The sequence below is a fragment of the Pecten maximus genome, chromosome 2 (assembly GCF_902652985.1).
Source record: "Pecten maximus chromosome 2, xPecMax1.1, whole genome shotgun sequence".
Lineage (NCBI taxonomy): Eukaryota > Metazoa > Mollusca > Bivalvia > Pectinida > Pectinidae > Pecten > Pecten maximus.
In genome coordinates, this window is record NC_047016.1 from 8,104,168 (window position 1) to 8,118,055 (window position 13,888).

General features: G+C 40.0%; 1 protein-coding gene across 1 annotated transcript; it reads right to left on the minus strand.

Annotated features, from left to right (window-relative positions):
• Positions 1 to 8,124: 8,124 nt before the first annotated feature.
• LOC117315929 lies at positions 8,125 to 11,954 on the minus strand. Its single transcript, XM_033870358.1, has 2 exons — positions 11,824 to 11,954; positions 8,125 to 9,550 (listed from the first exon to the last, which is right to left on the minus strand). Exon 2 carries the CDS (start codon positions 9,510 to 9,512, stop codon positions 8,349 to 8,351), a length of 1,164 nt encoding a protein of 387 aa, XP_033726249.1. The 5' UTR covers positions 9,513 to 9,550; positions 11,824 to 11,954; the 3' UTR covers positions 8,125 to 8,348.
• Between the last annotated feature and the right edge of the window lie 1,934 nt (positions 11,955 to 13,888).

Sequence of the window (13,888 nt, forward strand, 5' to 3'; positions counted from 1 at the left end):
AGGATGTTTCTGACCAAATTGGGTTCAAATCCATTCATAACTTTATGACTAGTAGCGATTTGAAGGAATTACCTCTATTTCCCCATTAGGCCCCGCCCCTTTGGCCCCTTGGGGGTCAGAGTCACCATTTATGCAAAATCTGTTCCCCTTCCCCAAAGGATGTTTCTGACCAAATTGGGTTCAAATCCATTCATAACTTTATGACTAGTAGCGATTTAAAGGAATTGCCTCAATTTCCCCTATTGGGCCCCGCCCCTCAGGCCCCTGTGGGGTCAGAGTCACCATTTATGCAAAATCTGTTCCCCTTTCCTAAAGGATGTTTCTGACCAAATTGGGTTCAAATCCATTCATAACTTTATGACTAGTAGCGATTTGAAGGAATTACCTCTATTTCCCTATTAGGCCCCGCCCCTTTGGCCCCTTGGGGGTCAGAGTCACCATTTATGCAAAATCTGTTCCCCTTCCCCAAAGGATGTTTCTGACCAAATTGGGTTCAAATCCATTCATAACTTTATGACTAGTAGCGATTTGAAGGAATTACCTCTATTTCCCCATTAGGCCCCGCCCCTTTGGCCCCTTGGGGGTCAGAGTAACCATTGATGCAAAATCTGTTCCCCTTCCCCAAAGGATGTTTCTGACCAAATTGGGTTCAAATCCATTCATAACTTTATGACTAGTAGCGATTTAAAGGAATTGCCTCAATTTCCCCTATTGGGCCCCGCCCCTCAGGCCCCTGTGGGGTCAGAGTCACCATTGATGCAAAATCTGTTCCCCTTTCCTAAAGGATGTTTCTGACCAAATTGGGTTCAAATCCATTCATAACTTTATGACTAGTAGCGATTTGAAGGAATTACCTCTATTTCCCCATTAGGCCCCGCCCCTTTGGCCCCTTGGGGGTCAGAGTCACCATTTATGCAAAATCTGTTCCCCTTCCCCAAAGGATGTTTCTGACCAAATTGGGTTCAAATCCATTCATAACTTTATGACTAGTAGCGATTTAAAGGAATTGCCTCAATTTCCCCTATTGGGCCCCGCCCCTCAGGCCCCTGTGGGGTCAGAGTCACCATTTATGCAAAATCTGTTCCCCTTTCCTAAAGGATGTTTCTTGACCAAATTGGGTTCAAATCCATTCATAACTTTATGACTAGTAGCGATTTGAAGGAATTACCTCTATTTCCCTATTAGGCCCCGCCCCTTTGGCCCCTTGGGGGTCAGAGTCACCATTTATGCAAAATCTGTTCCCCTTCCCCAAAGGATGTTTCTGACCAAATTGGGTTCAAATCCATTCATAACTTTATGACTAGTAGCGATTTGAAGGAATTACCTCTATTTCCCCCATTAGGCCCCGCCCCTTTGGCCCCTTGGGGGTCAGAGTAACCATTTATGCAAAATCTGTTCCCCTTCCCCAAAGGATGTTTCTGACCAAATTGGGTTCAAATCCATTCATAACTTTATGACTAGTAGCGATTTGAAGGAATTACCTCTATTTCCCCTATTAGGCCCCGCCCCTTTGGCCCCTTGGGGGTCAGAGTCACCATTTATGCAAAATCTGTTCCCCTTCCCCAAAGAATGTTTCTTACTAAATTGGGTTCAAATCCATTCATAAATTTATGACAAGTAGCGATTTAAAGGAATTACCTCTATTTCCCCTATTATGCCCCGCCCCTTTGGCCCCTTGGGGGTCAGAGTCACCATTTATGCAAAATCTGTTCCCCTTCCCCAAAGAATGTTTCTTACTAAATTGGGTTCAAATCCATTCATAAATTTATGACAAGTAGCGATTTAAAGGAATTACCTCTATTTCCCATATGGGGCCCCGCCCCTTTGGCCCCTCGGGGGTCAGAGTCACCATTTATGCAAAATCTGTTCCCCTTCCCCAAAGGATGTTTCTGACCAAATCAGGCTCAAATCCATTCATAACTTTATGACTAGTAGCGATTTGAAGGAATTACCTCTATTTCCCCATTAGGCCCCGCCCCTTTGGCCCCTTGGGGGTCAGAGTCACCATTTATGCAAAATCTGTTCCCCTTCCCCAAAGGATGTTTCTGACCAAATTGGGTTCAAATCCATTCATAACTTTATGACTAGTAGCGATTTAAAGGAATTGCCTCAATTTCCCCTATTGGGCCCCGCCCCTCAGGCCCCTGTGGGGTCAGAGTCACCATTTATGCAAAATCTGTTCCCCTTTCCTAAAGGATGTTTCTTGACCAAATTGGGTTCAAATCCATTCATAACTTTATGACTAGTAGCGATTTGAAGGAATTACCTCTATTTCCCTATTAGGCCCCGCCCCTTTGGCCCCTTGGGGGTCAGAGTCACCATTTATGCAAAATCTGTTCCCCTTCCCCAAAGGATGTTTCTGACCAAATTGGGTTCAAATCCATTCATAACTTTATGACTAGTAGCGATTTGAAGGAATTACCTCTATTTCCCCCATTAGGCCCCGCCCCTTTGGCCCCTTGGGGGTCAGAGTAACCATTTATGCAAAATCTGTTCCCCTTCCCCAAAGGATGTTTCTGACCAAATTGGGTTCAAATCCATTCATAACTTTATGACTAGTAGCGATTTGAAGGAATTACCTCTATTTCCCCTATTAGGCCCCGCCCCTTTGGCCCCTTGGGGGTCAGAGTCACCATTTATGCAAAATCTGTTCCCCTTCCCCAAAGAATGTTTCTTACTAAATTGGGTTCAAATCCATTCATAAATTTATGACAAGTAGCGATTTAAAGGAATTACCTCTATTTCCCCTATTATGCCCCGCCCCTTTGGCCCCTTGGGGGTCAGAGTCACCATTTATGCAAAATCTGTTCCCCTTCCCCAAAGAATGTTTCTTACTAAATTGGGTTCAAATCCATTCATAAATTTATGACAAGTAGCGATTTAAAGGAATTACCTCTATTTCCCATATGGGGCCCCGCCCCTTTGGCCCCTCGGGGGTCAGAGTCACCATTTATGCAAAATCTGTTCCCCTTCCCCAAAGGATGTTTCTGACCAAATCAGGTTCAAATCCATTCATAACTTTATGACTAGTAGCGATTTGAAGGAATTACCTCTATTTCCCCATTAGGCCCCGCCCCTTTGGCCCCTTGGGGGTCAGAGTCACCATTTATGCAAAATCTGTTCCCCTTCCCCAAAGGATGTTTCTGACCAAATTGGGTTCAAATCCATTCATAACTTTATGACTAGTAGCGATTTAAAGGAATTGCCTCAATTTCCCCTATTGGGCCCCGTCCCTCAGGCCCCTTGGGGGTCAGAGTCACCATTTATGCAAAATCTGATCTCCTTCTGCCAAGGATGTTTCTGACCAAATTTGGTCAAAATCCAATAAGAGCTTTTTGACTAGTAGCGATTTGAAGCAAATGTTGACGGACGGACGACGGACGCCGGACGACGGACGCTGCACCATGGCATAAGCTCACCGGACCTTCGGTCCAGGTGAGCTAAAAATCACAATCAAAATATTGTTCAGTATGAATGGAAAGTATGGATTATATTATATGCGACCCATGGAAGCCCTTCCACAAGCAGTTCTGCCAAGCTTTCTGGGAGGTCGGCATGTGATTCATCATTAACCTGGATTGTGGAATGGAATGTGGTCAGACATGTTTATCGAAACAGCATTTATGCGGTATGGCCATGGTCCCGGAGGACTTATGGGAATAACTCTTAACCAATCTGCTCTGAAACGATGGGCACCGAGCCTTTATGTCTACAGTCGCCTCATCAAAGACATAGCATACATGCACGAGGAAGACGCAGAAACACAAGTAATTTCACACAGGGAAGAGATGCCAGCTCGTGTGGAATCGGACGTTCAGGACAAAGACAAGCTGAAGTCCTGTATCGATCCACTGAATGAGGAACACCATACTGAAAACATCGTCATTATTGTCAACATCGTCACAGGAAGACTATTCAAGGACACGGTAAATGTCGACCAGGCTGTTATTGTAGGAAGATTTATATGGAGGATGTGTTCAAGCATGAACTTGCTCCAATACCTTGACGACAGTTTCGACATGCGTACAATACCACCATCCATGTTTGACGACAGTGTCGACATGCGTACAATACCACCATCCATGTTTGACGACAGTGTCGACATGCGTACAATACCACCATCCATGTTTGACGACAGTGTCGACATGCGTACAATACCACCATCCATGTTTGACGACAGTTTCGACATGCGTACAATACCACCATCCATGTTTGACGACAGTGTCGACATGCGTACAATACCACCATCCATGTTTGACGACAGTGTCGACATGCGTATAACAAAGCCAGAGTCAGCACTAAAGTAAAAACTCTAAGCTGTCAGCTCGTCATTTACAGCAGCCATCATCACCGATGGGTGTCGTACTTTAAATTACCCACTGGCCGTCGACTGGTACAATTCAGGACCTCTGTAAATGGCTTTCTTGACTATATCTGCCACAAGTTTTACGTCTGGGATACGTACCTTGGGTTCGACAGACATTACGAGTATAGCATCAAGAGTGGCACTCGAAATTTGCGTGCAGGGAAAAGGGCAACACGACGCCACATGATTGCGCTCACTACTCCCTTACCTGCTCAAGCTCAACAATTTATCTTAACAGTCACAGAAAGTGCAGGTCATGGACCTTATTTATCAGCAGTTATTAGAACGGATGCGTAATCTTCAGCCTACAGGCACTGTTTAAGCACTGTATTAAGTCAAAAACTAGCTGTAACTGGAATTGACCCTGCGCCACATGAGGTCCATGTGGGTGTCTTGCTATAAATGACTGACATGAGAGGAGGCGGACGTGACTATTCCACCGCAAATGACGTGGCTTGCAACACAAGGGCGCAAATGCATCAAAGTGCTGTGTGACGATGCTGACGTATTTATCTTACTGGTTTACCTGTACCATCCAGAAGCTGACATGCTCTGTCATAATGGAAGCAACAAGTCCTCAAAGGTCATTGGTAGATGTACGAGCAACTTTGTTTGTTTTTGTTTAACGTCAGCTATTAACAGCCAGGGTCATTTAAGGACGTGTCGGGTTTTGGAGTTGGAGGAAGGCGGGGTACCCGGAGAAAAACCACCGGCCTACGGTCAGTACCTGGCAACTACCCCACGTAGGTTTCGAACTCGCAACCCAGAGGTGGAGGGCTAGTGATAAAGTGTCAGGACACCTTAACCACTCGCCTACATGTTCGGAATAGTAAAAGGGACAATGATGAAGGTTCTTTAAAAAGGACAAACACTCGGACAGCTTGGTGAGAGCAGGCAGCAGATATAAATGAAGTAATTTCAGAGGCCACATCATTTGTTTCAACATGTTATGGCAGCAAAATTATAGATAACATCTCAAACATTGGTATCTAAACTGGCGAAGAAACAAAATACTGCAACGCCGAAATTAAAGTCGTTGCCACCAACAGCGAGTCATTTTCTGTAAACGTCAAACGTGCTCATATACAGGTAGGCAGTACTAGAGGAAGGCCCTCTGATCTTGATGCGAGAGGCTTTGGCTGGATCCGGGATGAAGCGTCACAATCTCTTTCACCATTTCACTGCCTGCTAACGTACCCCAAGCCCCCAAGGATGGATGAGGAAAGAGCTGAGTGAATATTATATAATGTACCAAAAGTGGACGTTGTTATTCGCAGTATGCGCGTTCCATAGCGAACAATAGTCGTGTAAAAGGTGAAAGTAACACAAATATTTTCTTTTGTATTGGTATGGTTAGTGTCTAGGTACGCATGTACCCCCATACAATTGAAGTTTATGTGTATGGACTGTGGTTGGTGTCAAGGTACGCCTATACCCCCCCGCAAAAATGTATCGTTGGACTGATAAACATGAGTATGGTTTCCACAACCATTGTGATTGCGATAATTTGATTTTCGTGGATTTTTTATGGATTTGTTCCTTGCCCCATAAAACCTGCAAATAGACAACAAAGGCCATTCTAGGGACAGTACATTACTTCTTGCAGTTTTGAGGTTTCGGTGGCTATTTTGCCGGCCATTTTAGATTAAGTTGAATGATTACTGCATTGTATTTTACATGATCTTAATGGCATTTATGGTCCTCAAAACCCCAGTAGACACAAAAAAATATAACTCTAGTGTAATAAATGAGTAACGTATTGCCATTTTTAGATTTTTCAGCCGTCTTGAATATTTCAAAATGCTCAAGGGTGCCAAACCAAAATGGCACCAAGCAGTTTTGGAATCAGCACTCATCCAACATACAAAAACACTTTAAAAAAACATTATGTGGACGCTTCTGCAAGGTGTATCCGTCATGATACTATTGATCTTAAGAGTAGATGGCATAAAAGTTCTTGACAGGGTGAAATTTACCAATATTATACCCGAATTTCGGTGTATAACTGAACTAACAATATTACACACGAATTTTAGTGTATAATTGAATTTACAATATTATACCGGAATTTTAGTGTATAACTGAACTTACAATATTATACCCGAATTTTAGTGTATAATTGAACTTACAATATTATACCCGAATTTTACTCTATAATTGAACTTACAATATTATACCCGAATTTTAGTGTATAATTGAACTTACAATATCATATAATATGATATAGGTTTGATGGGGCAAGGAACACATTGTGATTATATATCAAAAAACGTCATTATGTACTTGTGTCAAATCCAAAAAAAATCAAAGAAAATCAAAGTATCGCAATCACGATGGTTGTGGAAACCATACTCATGTTTATCAGTCAAATGATTTGTTTTGAACTAACAATATTATACCCGAATTTTAGTTTATAATTATACCAACAATATTATACCCGAATTTAAGTGTACAACTGAACTTAAGATATTAGCACAATGATGAATTGGTATATTAACGCAATCCGAAACCTTGGCTAGCGAAGACGACACAAAAATGTCATAACCATGGAAATGCCGACAGCGTGAAAACAACTAGAATAAGATATTTAGATGTTGGAATTGACAAGGTCCTTGTGACTTCTGATTATCTTCCCGATGAAAACGCAAAAAAGCGTCCGAGTTAGTTTCAATAATCAGTTTGGATAACTTGCCAAACTTGATGACCTTAGCCTTGGTTGTGCACTTCACAAAATAACCTGCAGAATAACTCGTAATATAATGTATTGCTCTATGCTTCAGTGACAGCGAGAAGTAAAAGTCTGCGAGGAAGTCACAGTCATGTTTAAGTAAATGATAAAGTAGAAGATAGAGTAGTACACTTAAGTTTATATTGTAAGCCGATTTTTACAGAGCAATAGTAATTATACATACCTTTTTATAGTCGGCCATCTTGTTATTCACTATCAACTATAAAATTCAAGACGAGATTACCTCCCCAAACTTTACGCGCACACAAAATGGCACAGCTAGGGACCAGGGCGCATTGGATAAATCTCCCAATGAAACAAAGGAATAGTGATAGCAAATTGTATCGCTCAAAATTCCATGAGACCATCTTTTGTGCAAATGTAGGAAGTATATAACAGGAATTTTCCATTTCCAAAGTCCGCTTAGGTCATATGGTAGAACCACCACTTAACAACCCGAAGGTTCAGAGCTCGAATCACCAAGTATCTTTTTTGTTTTGTTCCTGATATTGACACTACATTTTACACTGACATGCGGGTACAGAAACTATTGAAATTTTAATCATTTATGTTTTACGGGAGAAGACGGTTTACAAGTTTTCTTTAACTTGTGTCTGATCCCATTTGTATATTTGCAAATAAAATATGTTTAAATCAAATTGACACTACATAATCCGTTCATAACGCACGGCGCGCCAATGGACCATGACGATCTATTTTGGCACTGTGGGAATCACTGGGGTCACATGATATTTTACCTGTATTTTTAGCCCAGACTATCGCTGAACGTTGCCTAGGTCAGGATGAGCGGAAAACGACCATACCTCTTTGAGGAAGATGACCCACTACTAGTTTTATGATAACAAGCGACTTCAGAGTCAAAGTGGTCGACTGTCAGACTTCTTGTTCAGCCTTTGATCAACATCGTTCTAGTGAAAAAGCGACAAGAATGTTTTTGGAGCGGACCAAAAAGGTCCATTTAAATAACATATCGTCACTTGTTACACCATAGAAATAAAGGAGTGGGAAACAGCATTTCAGTATCATTTTATTACAAAAATACTAAATGAATGAACATCTTATTGCTCTGAAATGGCGGTGACAACGAGAAATTTCACGAAACCCGACAATTCAAGGATTAATTATAGACTAAGAAAGTGCATCATTGAAGTTTTGGTTCGTGTCATGCTTTGTGAATTTTGACAAATGCGAAATATTAACGTATCATCAACAATTTAAACATACAGAGTACACCTATAGTTCATCGTGCGTGTCTGGGTACTTTATCCCGTATACCCCATTCAGACCATACAAAACATTGTGTGGCTGCTTCGTAAAGTATGCTTGCATATTTCTAATAATTTCTTTTCGAGCTAAAACAAAACCTTTATTTCTGATAGCGAACTCATAAAAACGTATGGTCTGTCTAGAAATAGTTTCAAATGAGGTCGGTGTCCAGTTCAACATGTCTTTAGCTTTACTCGAGTCAACAGGCCCAAGTTTTACTGAAGGGAATAGATATATCGCTTCGGCGCTATCATTGACAGGAATATGGGTGTTCTCTAGATTCAGCTGTCTTTTCATCAATTCTAACACTTCCAGTAAGGTTGGCATTTCGTCTGTACCCAGATTATACGCATTGTCAAATTTTCCAAGCTCACAGTCAGTTAATTTTACCACCATATCCGCCACATCCAGAGAGTACACAAAACTTAACTTCTGATCCATGAGAAATTTTGGAATTGAAATTTGTCTTTCGAGATACCCCGAAAGTCTCAGCCACATCTGATACATCCACCAACGGTATGTGTTATCTCTTGGCCCAATAACATCGGGAAGTCGCAGTAGAACGTACGGCACTCCGCCTTCCTCCTGTCTTTGTCTAACCAATACCTCCTCACACTCCAGTTTTCTATGACCATAATCATCCTTGCCAGCCATTTGTAGCTTTTCCTCCGCATTCATCGGACGGACAGCGTCACTTTCCCGACTTGGGTTGGAATGATTCTTGCTGCAGACCTCGTACACGGAATCGGAGCTTATGTATATATATCTGCCAACCCTGCCTTTAAGTAAGTCTAGAACATCTTCAACCGCCTCGGAATGGTACGCACTAAAATCTACAACCACGTCAAAATAAACGAAGTCTTTAAAACGACGCAAGTCCTCACAGTGACGTAACTGACGTTGCCGATCACAAGTTAAGTGTTTAACATGCGGCTTCACAGTCGAGTGCGAGTCCCAATACCAGTTACCACGATTTACAAGTACCAGATTATCTCCCCTTGCAATGAGTCTTTCTGAAGTTGCAGCTCCTATGAATCCATTTCCTCCCAGCACAAGTATGTTTTTAGGGTCGTAACCTTGACATGTTGGAAAAAGCCAACCAACTGTCACCAGAAGCTTCCATCCTTCCATTGTGTTGTGTTACTGATCTGAACCTGTCAATCACGTTCCTGTCAACAAAATACACACATCTATAATAACAAAAAATCACGTCCCTGTCAACAAAATACACACATCTATAACAACAAAAAATCAATCTCCACATACCCAAGTAGATCATTATCGTCCCATTATCGTCTAATTAATGTTGACATGGCTGAGCATACGTGACTTGGCCAGCAGTGTGCAATAAAGTGCTTGTCAGAGACTTGTCGGGTTTTCGGCAATTCGATTAATAAAGGTCACATTAATAAATGTTTTAGCTTTCCGGGACAAGTCCTGGGCGCATATCGTCGGTGTCGTCCGTAGACTGTGGCCGTGACCTTTGACCTACTTTTAAGGCACATTAACCATGGACACAGTATATCAACCGTACGAGATTGGGCTTTATATTTGGTATGTGTGTTCCTTGTCTAAAATCATTGCTATTGGTACTACATTTACAGACCAGTTGACCTTGATCATGACCTTTTACTTTCTTAAATAAAAAAAAAAAAAAGTCGTCAGGGGTAAACAAATATGTCGTATTCACTATCATACATGAATTTTGTTCCAACAACCACAAACTAATTTCTGAAGATTTCATAGCAATATTTCTCAAAATTTCAAAGACATTTTTTTAAAAATACAACCGAAATGTTGGGATGGATTACTGTAGGAGGATACCAATTACTAAATAAGATACCATACATTGCAATTCAAAACCAAATTGAATGGCTATATATGATAATGATTGCCGCAGGCCTGGGGCCTCATTATCCATATCTAAAGTATCATCTAATATTAATTCTACCACGTTTGCTATGCAACGCCAGTCTTGATTGGTTTAAAACCGTGTATTATTTGCCAGTAATCCACTCTCGTGTCAATAGTACACGCTCGTGAGTCACGGCTGTTACAATTTTCCCCCTCCAAAATCGCGCATTTGTAAACAAACATGGCGGTGCCAAAACGTTTGAACGTCGGAGGCCGTGTATTTTACTTGACTAAAAGTCTTGAAACGATGACGAATAATCAAAATCATTTCGCTGACAGACCAATACAATAATCCATTATTTTTGATAATGATAATGTCGCACAATAAGTTAACTGCATCGATTTTTTATGTCTTTTACAAATTGAAATTATTAAACACATTTTTGGTAATAACTGCTGAAATACTTCTGAGAGAAATAAAGCTCAATACCAGTTAACCAGAAAGCTCTAACGTGGCTAAATTAATAAACAAAGTCCAATTAACAGTAAACTTTAGGTGAACAGCAGGGTCTGATATGTACGATGGCCCGTATATGCCGACAAATTACAACTACGTAATTGAAGTTGTTGAACACATACTAAACAAAGTGTACATGTCAACTTATTCATTGAAGTGGTACATGAGTAACTTGACAAATTGTACATGAACGTTTACTCTTAGTAGTTGTACATGTGACTTGACAATCATGTAGTTGTAATTTGTCGGCTGATACGGGCCATCGTAGAAATGAGCATTTTTCTCGGATTTATAATACAAATGTATAATAGAATGCCTAATAATAATATATAGAGAGAGAAATTTATCTCAATGTAGAGCTAAACGGGAAAACATGGTCGAACTAATTAACACAGTCAGTCCAATTAACAGCAATTCTAAATCTGAAATGTGTTTTGATGGTTATTATTGTGAAACGATGTTTAGTAATCACTAGGCCTGCTTTAATATGGCTAATTAATCCAGTCAGTCCCAGATCTGGTCTTTATGATAAATATTAATCTGATCGAGGTTTTACCGATATCCTTTGGTACACTACGACTAGGAGGTGTTCATTTAAGGCTGATTTTATCGTACTGTAGGTTTATAAGATATGTTTACTTCGTCTTATAGGCTAGTATATGTACATGTTTGAATCTTGAGTGAAACGTCCAGCAGAATGTTTTTGTAGAAATTACAGCTATAGATCTACCACAGGCGTCTGTAGGTCTAGTTAAAAACTGAATAAGAATAATGATGATAAAAATGCCCAGTTTAGGTCTTTATGCCTTTAAAGTATAAAATATATAAAGACCTTATGCTTGGTATTTCATTATCATTAGGCCTACAGTACAGATGTATGTGTCGATCCAGAGTAAGACGAAAACAATAGGGCCACGTTTTTAAGTTTCCGTCCTACATCTGTACCCCTGTGGTCCGAGTCTTGTAATGGGACAAATACACACATAAAGACTCTGCATGTTCCATGAAGCTTCAGTCCATAATATGTTATTATACTTGTAGAACAAATCAAAACTTTCATACGAGACTCACCATGTTACATCCATGTAAACATCCCAACCACGGAACTGACGTGCCAGCAAGTGGTGTCGGATATCGAGAGGCCCTCGACGGGGTTACTGCAACGGCCACATGTACAGGCAGCTAGCTAAAAATTACCGTATATATACAGTTCATCCAGAGAGTTCATCTGCTTAAACATAAAGAAATAAAACAGATATTAAAATGGACTTAGAGCTAATGAAATACAATAATTGACCAAATTCAATATATTTTTTTTCTAGATTGTCATTTGGCAAGTATAGATCTATCCAGTGTTCCTTACTGTAACTAATTCTTTTAAACCTTCAGGATTACGATACGGTCAGAAAATAACGAGTCACCATTTACTTAATTATTACTAATTATTTCTATGACTTTCCATGCTTATTTTCTCGATATCTAGATTTTTTAAAGAAACCATGCAATTCTTCAAAATAGCTGTTATTTCAAATTAATGATGTCACAATATTCATTGGTTACAGGGAGAATCCTATTTTAGTTGAGAAACTTTACGGGACTTTTCGGGACACTTTTATTTCACCAAACTGTCGAAATTTGACCAAATTATATATGATTTCTATCAGTGATAAATTATGATAAATATTAGAATATGGATTATGGAAGAATAAAACATTACCTTGCCATGTGTGGTACCAGTAGAAGATTACTGTAAGTAAAGGGACATAACTCGTGTGAGACTACTGTAGTCTGATATTGGAACTCTCCGATGTAAAAGTTAGTAAAAGTTGTTATCCCATATGGACTAAGACCATATCATTAAAATTCATATCAAATTCCCAAAATCTCAAATGCAACTTTCCATCTCACCTGGCCAAGACCAACATCTGAGAAGCAAAATATAAAGTTTCAACACGGCATGTTGGGCATTTTCTGGAGATAGCTGTCAAAATGTGTCACCAATGTGGATTATATACATCCGGGTCAGGGGTAGAGGTCAAATCAGGACTCTTCACACAAAATCCTGGAGCACAAAATGCATCATTAATATTATTATTTTACATCACAAAACCTAGATTGACATCTCTACTATAAATCCACATTAAATTCATCAACAAAAATCAATTTCAAAGAGGCATTTGATTTGTTTTCCTGAAATACAGATGTACATACATTTTTGAGGGGACTTCATTCGTAAAGGGGCCTGAACCCGGAAGTACGTAATTGTGGTCTCAGTCCACATGTGTTGTGTTTTCAATCCAGAAATATGGACGTCATCCATTTTCATGAAGCACGATAGATGCTACTCCATGAAAATAAAAATCTTAAATCACATAAAGAGGAGTTATCTCCCCTTTGTATTATTACGTTCTGTCGGCTCCTGAACTACATATCCCATGAAGAAGTTGTAAGCTGAATCAGAGACTTCAATATATTGGTCTCGCCTCGCTTTATAAAAAAAAAAATTTGGGGGGAAATAAATGACTGATTTTCCAAGGCACGTCAGACTAGGTAGCCTAGGATTAACATCTTCAAATAAATTCTGCATTATAATCTAGTATTGATTCTCAAGGATGCATCTGACTAAGAAATGGCGATAGTTGATAAAAGTTTGAAAGGGGTGTTTGAAACCCTAACTACTACATGTATATATAGGTAAAGGGCTTATCAAAAAGGAAACAATGATTTCCTATGCACAAAAAAAGTTAAACGTAGTTTAAAATAAAAGTTTAGTTGTTATGAGTCATATTTTGTAGAACAGGCCAATAGATATGCAGGTCAATGCACAGGGACCTGAGAATCTGTTTCAGTTTACGTGTGTTTGGCCTCTCCTATTATATAGTACATTTTCAGGCGTTTTGGGGGCTACTTTATAATCGGTAATGATGATACCTCCGATGTTCATTATTTAATCTAGCCCCCCAAAAAACTCTGAAAATGTGCTGTACACACTAGGAAAGGTCAAAATAAATGTTGACTGTAACAAAGTCTCAGGTCCCTGTGAGTCAATGAAGCCGCTTGCCATTGCGCTCAGCCATATATCAGTCATAACTAGGATAATTAATGAATAAAAGCTTGACAGAGCGTAATTTTATTT

Bases quoted from the DNA above. Each gene is read 5' to 3' on its own strand.
- LOC117315929 (XM_033870358.1), bottom strand. From the start codon at position 9,512: ATGGAAGGATGGAAGCTTCTGGTGACAGTTGGTTGGCTTTTTCCAACA.